This window comes from Bidens hawaiensis, unplaced genomic scaffold, assembly GCF_021521415.1.
Source record: "Bidens hawaiensis isolate Kalapana, Puna unplaced genomic scaffold, B.hawaiensis_p1.1 tig00056239_1, whole genome shotgun sequence".
Lineage (NCBI taxonomy): Eukaryota > Viridiplantae > Streptophyta > Magnoliopsida > Asterales > Asteraceae > Bidens > Bidens hawaiensis.
The window spans coordinates 20,774-26,463 of record NW_027500145.1 but is presented as its reverse complement, the minus strand read 5'-3'; the positions used below and the strand labels follow the sequence as shown (position 1 = coordinate 26,463).

General features: G+C 43.4%; 1 protein-coding gene across 1 annotated transcript; it reads right to left on the bottom strand.

Annotated features, from left to right (window-relative positions):
• Positions 1 to 3,883: 3,883 nt before the first annotated feature.
• Positions 3,884 to 5,485, bottom strand: LOC143601426 (uncharacterized). Its single transcript, XM_077078836.1, has one exon. It carries the CDS (start codon positions 5,483 to 5,485, stop codon positions 3,884 to 3,886), a length of 1,602 nt encoding a protein of 533 aa, XP_076934951.1.
• Positions 5,486 to 5,690: the final 205 nt, after the last annotated feature.

Below are 5,690 nucleotides of genomic sequence, written 5' to 3'. Positions count from 1 at the left end.
AACCCCAGTCATATCAGAGTGTTGCCACGCGAAGACCGACATGTATGCTGTGAGCAACCTTTTCATTCTCAGCCTCGTGTCGTCTGATAACGTAGCGCCAATTGTGATTTTTTGCTCCGGGAATTTCGGGTTGAGAATCCATTCCTCTGGCGCGTTTTCTGCCATTGGAATTTTCATTCTCCCCTCCGGCGGAATACTTGTCACTGCGCACAAATGATCTCGGTATACAAAAGTTACACCTGTTGGTGTTGGGAACCCCAACGCGCCGTGCGCTGGCGACGGTATGGCGTTGAATTGGGCAATCGTTCCCCTACCCAAGATCATATTGTGGCAAGAAGTGGTGGGCAAGACCAAGAAGTTAACAACTTCGGCTCGCTTGTGTTTCTCATCCCCCATAGTTAGCTCAAATTGTATTTGACCTAGGGGATGAATGATTTCATTGGAAACACCAGAGATCGGCGCATTCACAATTTCAAGCCTTGCTTGGTCTGCCGGATCCAGTTTCCTGAAACATTGCTCATACATTATGTCTGATTCGCTGCCAGTGTCCACCAGGACTTTTGACACTTCGTAATGAGCAATGTGTGTAGTGATGACCAGAGGACTGCTAATTGAAGGGCCTCCCCTGATTCTTGGGAAGATTACTTGTTGCTCGCGCCAATCTCCTTGGATTTGCGCGCTTCTTTTTCTTGACGTTTGCCCTTGCCTTCCTCCCTCGGCTACACATATTCTTTTGTACTTTTTGCTGGCAGAGGCTCCTTCTGGTTGTTCATTTTCTGGTCTTGAGTTTTTTACCAGGTGAGCCAGCTTGCCTGATTTCACATCCTTCTCAATTGCATCCTTCAAGTGGTGGCATGCATCGGTGTTGTGTCCTGTGGATTTGTGAAACTCACAGTACTTGCCACTGTCTGATGGTCCCTTGTAGTGTAGTGGCTTGGGGCTTTTGAAGTGGACGTTCTCAGTGCTTAACACCTGTGAAGGCGTTTTAGTGAGGGGAGTCCATATTCTTGGCAGAGGTCTGTTAGAATCTCTGCCGCCCTCCCTCCTGTCACCCTCCCCGCGATTACGAACATCTTTTTGGGGCTGGGGTGAGCTTGGTTGCTCCTGCTTTTCTGCGGAAGAAAAATTGGTTGGTTGCAACCTGGACCATACAGAGTTCTGCTTGCCCCTCTTTTCTTTGCTGCGCGGTGACTCAGCTTGATGCGCTCTTTCTCTTGCCCTATCTTGGGCAATTTGTTTTTCGTTTCTCGCGAAGACTCGCGATGCTTCCATTAGTTTTGCCCAAGTGGTGGGCATGCCATCTCTGCTTACGAGAGCTCGGCGGAGTTGATCACTGCGCGCGCCTTGTATAAAGGCCACGCGCAGGAGTTGCTCCGTTATACCTCCGATTGCCAGAGACTCCTGATTGAAACGAGTGATGTAGTCTTCGATCGTTTCATCATTCCTGCGCACGCAGTGCATGATGTCATCAGGGTCGCGCGTGTGTCTGCGCTGCTGTACGAAGTGGGCTTGGAACTTTTCCAATAGTTCCTCGAACCCATCAATTTGCCCAGTCGGCAAGCTCTCGAACCAAACACGCGCCGCGCCCGTGAGGCAGCGAGCAAACATGTGACACCATGTTGGCATCGTCCAGCTCTCTAGGTTTCCCGTGTTGTAAAAACCTTGCAAGAAATCGTCTGGATCTGTTGTGCCGTCATATTTACCCAAACCACTTGGCATCTTGGTTTTGTGCTGGATGGGAGCCTTAGCGATGCGCTCAGTGAACTTTGAATGTTTCACCAAGATGGCCGGTCTGTACGGTGTGGTTACGTCCACTTGCCCTCTAACTGGTGGGCTGTACGGCATGTGCAGATCCAGATCGGCTCTGGCTCCAGGCGCCATGTTCACAGGCGCGCGGAGCTGTGAGCCTCCTGCATGAGTATCTCGCGTCTTCCTCATGCTGTGTACCTCTTCATCACTGAACTCAGTGTGTGCAGTGTGAACAGAATGTCCTTCTTCCGGCGCGCGCGGCCTTTTTGTTCCATGAACAGTTTGCTTATCAAGCGCTTGCCTTTGTGTTAAGTCGGCTAGCTTTTTCTGCTTGACCATCTCATTGTACTTGTCCATTAGACGCCGCTGCTCGTTTATGAGCCATTCTTTAGGATCATTTGTTTCATCTTCTGGACCCATTGGTCCTTTTTGTTTCGCGCCGGCAAGATTTTGTAACGTGAGATCGTCTGGAGGAGTTTCAGTCTGGCCGTGAGGAGTTGTGATGAAGGGACGGTTACTGGTGGTGCGCGTAGAATCACGCGGCCCCCTCAGAAACTGCTGTCCCTCATTAACGTCCTCACGTTCAATATCCTCCAGAACTTGATCAACGTTATGAACGCCAGAAACCATGGTGATTTTTTTTTTATATATATAGATCTGATGAGATCTGATTGCCGTTGTAACAGTGGATGGCGCCAATGAAGAAACGTGGATCGACTCACTGGTAACGATCTACTTTCCTCGGGTGTGATTATGTTTCTTCACCGATGGTTTTCTTGGATCTGTGTTCTCCCACCTACAAAATGAACAGCACCGTCAACTTACCCCTCAGAAAGGGACAGAGGGGTCCTCTTTGGGGTAACCCTCCGGTGTGAGAATAAGTATCTGTAGGAGAAGATAATAATGTGAGAGTCAGGAAATCTGGTGAGTATTGCTTAATAGCTGAATACTCTGTAGTTTCCTGTGATTGAGAGTGTTACTGAATGTAACTGTCTGTGAGTGAATGTAATTGAATATGCTTGAATGTGAATGAATGTGTTATGATGATCCTTCCTTGTGGAGTTGATGCTGTATTTATAGTGCTAGGGTTTCCACTGATTGGGCTCAGCCTTGTTGGCCTCCTCCAATTGCTCCGCGCCACGTGTCCTCTGGGACACCTGGTGCTTTCTCATTGGTTGTAATCACGTGGTAGCACATGTGTTATGCTGAGTTGTCCACCTTTCATTTGGCAGCTGTCAGCATCAGCATATTCTTATTCCTTAAAAAGATACCTTCTGGAAGGTTGTCTGACGTGCACAATCAAGGTTGCCCTAATCCTGATTTGGATAAGGACGAGGTTGATTATGTGCATGTGTGATACGCGCCTATCCTGAGGATGCGCGAGGTCTTCTCTTTATTCTCACGCGCAGATGTTTCATGCGCAGATGTGATATGCGCCACGCGCGGATGCGCCACGCGCATATGTGATATGTGTGAGCATATGTGATGCCTGGGCATCTGTGGTGCCTGGGCATATGATGCCTGAGCATGTGTGGTGCCTGGGCATATGATGCCTGAGCATGTGTGGTGCCTGGGCATATGATGCCTGAGCATATGTGATATGCGCCATGCGCATAGGTTTTGGCTTTGTGCCTTCATAATGTCTTGATTTCAAGTCACTTGTCTGTATCTTGTGGGTTGACCCGCCTTGCTCGGTGTTGAGGCGGGTACATACCTCTTCAGTTTTGTTCATTTGCAATACACGTCACCAATACTCTTATCCTTGTTTAGTTAGTAGTTTAAAATGAGAAATGGTTGGCGCCTTGATTCATTTGAACCCAACACTATACATTGAATGGCCGGTATTATAATATTCGGATAACATAAAATAAGGTTTTGTTCATTTGCAATACACGTCACCAACAGTGGCGGATCCAGGAATTTTTTTTGGGTGGTACACTACTTTTATATGTTTCAATTTCACCGAGTCGGGTATATAAAATTCCGGGTCGGTTTGAGGTTCGGGTCGGTTCGATGGTTCGGGAAAAGTTCATTACATAATAAAAATACGATAAAATAATAAAAGAGACACCATCATTAGAAATTAAAAAACACATAATATCAATACAATAGTCTTTATGAATTAAAAAAATTCTTATAGTTGTTCTCTACGAGTCTTCATCTTTTGAAATCGTTGCATTACTTCTTCAACCGAAACTTGTTGGAGGAATTCCCTTTCAATGTAACAAATGCAAGAATCGTTCATGTATTCATCACCCATCCTATTACGCAAATCCGTTTTCACATTCTTCATTGAAGAAAAACATCTTTCAACACTTGCCGTTGCAACCGGCAAAACCAATGATAACTTTATTAAACGATACACTAACGGATAATCAATGTGTAATCTTGTTTTCACCATCATTTTAGCAAGATCGCCTAAGCCACTCAAGTTGGCAAACCGCTTATCTTCTTTCACGTTAGTAATGTAGTGGCCAAGTTCATATACAAGCTTATCCTTTTCATCAAAATCAAAATCACATGGATACATCTCGGCCAAGTTTATCAAGTTTACTATACTAAAGGCACTAAAATTACAAGACGGGCTCAAAGAACTCATATTAGTAAGCAATTTAGTGGTTACCTCATTAAAGCGGCTTCCAAGCTCTTGAATTTGCATATCGAGAACCGTGTTGAAATTATTAACCACATAATGATGACGATTGGTGATACCGGTCTTCTTTCTTTTAAATCTCGGGTCAACATACTCGGCTTCCATATCAACCACTTCAATTTCATATTTTTCACAAAAGGATGTGACATCTTCCAAAAGTGAGTCAAAACCTTCAAGTCGATACCTTTTTAGGCCTTCATCAGTTAACTTAACTAGCTTAACTGCATTCAACATATCTTGATCTTTTCTTTGAAGCGCTTGACACAATGTGTTAGTAACACCCAAGATGTATTTCATCAAATGTAAATAAAATACAAAATTAAAAGTTTTTATGAATTCTTGAAGCCCACGTGATTCATTTTGGTAATTTGAAAACTCTCCCGATTTTTCTATATATTCAAGCACGTCAATAACACAAGGATATAAAGTAAGCAAACCGAGAATTGTTTTTTCATGAGAACTCCAACGTGTATCCTCAGCTCTTGCAAGTGACAACTCTTGATTCTTTCCACTTCCGGTTTCAACTTCCGAATTCAATCCCAAACTTTCTCTTTGACTTTCTCTTAACAAATCTATTCTTTTACAAGATCCACCAACAACATTTACTAAATTTGATAATTCTTTATAAAGTCTGTAAATCCCATAATGTTTGATTGCAAGGCCCACAACAACAAGTTGAAGTTGGTGAGCAAAACAATGAACATAATATGCCGAAGAATTTTCTTTCATGATTAAAGCTTTCAAACCATTAAACTCACCGGACATGTTGCTTGCACCGTCATATCCTTGGCCTCTTACTCTACCAATACTCAAGTTGTGGCGAGCAAATAGGTCATCAATTGCAGCTTTAAGAGATAACGCGGTTGTTTCCATAACATGAACAAGGCCAATAAATCGCTCATTCACAAATCCTAATTTATCAACATATCTTAAAACCACGGCCATTTGTTCTTTTTTAGAAATATCTCTCGATTCATCAACTAATATGGAAAAGACATCATCATTAAGTTCTTCAAATATCCTCTTTAATACTTCTTCTGCAAAACAATTACAAAGTTCTTTCTGGATTAATGGAGACGTCATTTGATTATTCCCGGGAGCATTACCTAATATAACCTTACCAATTTCTTCACTTAGTTCTCCAAACACTTTTAAGAACTCAATAAAATTTCCCCTGTAAAGAGATTCTTCAGACTCATCATGACCACGAAAAGCTAATGAACCATTAAACAATGCTTTGGTAAGTCTAGCCGAAGCATGTAATCGGATTCTATATTGTTTTTTATGT

What these genes read in the sequence shown, in the direction of transcription:
- LOC143601426 (XM_077078836.1), bottom strand. Translation starts at nt 5,485, where the DNA reads ATGACGTCTCCATTAATCCAGAAAGAACTTTGTAATTGTTTTGCAGAA.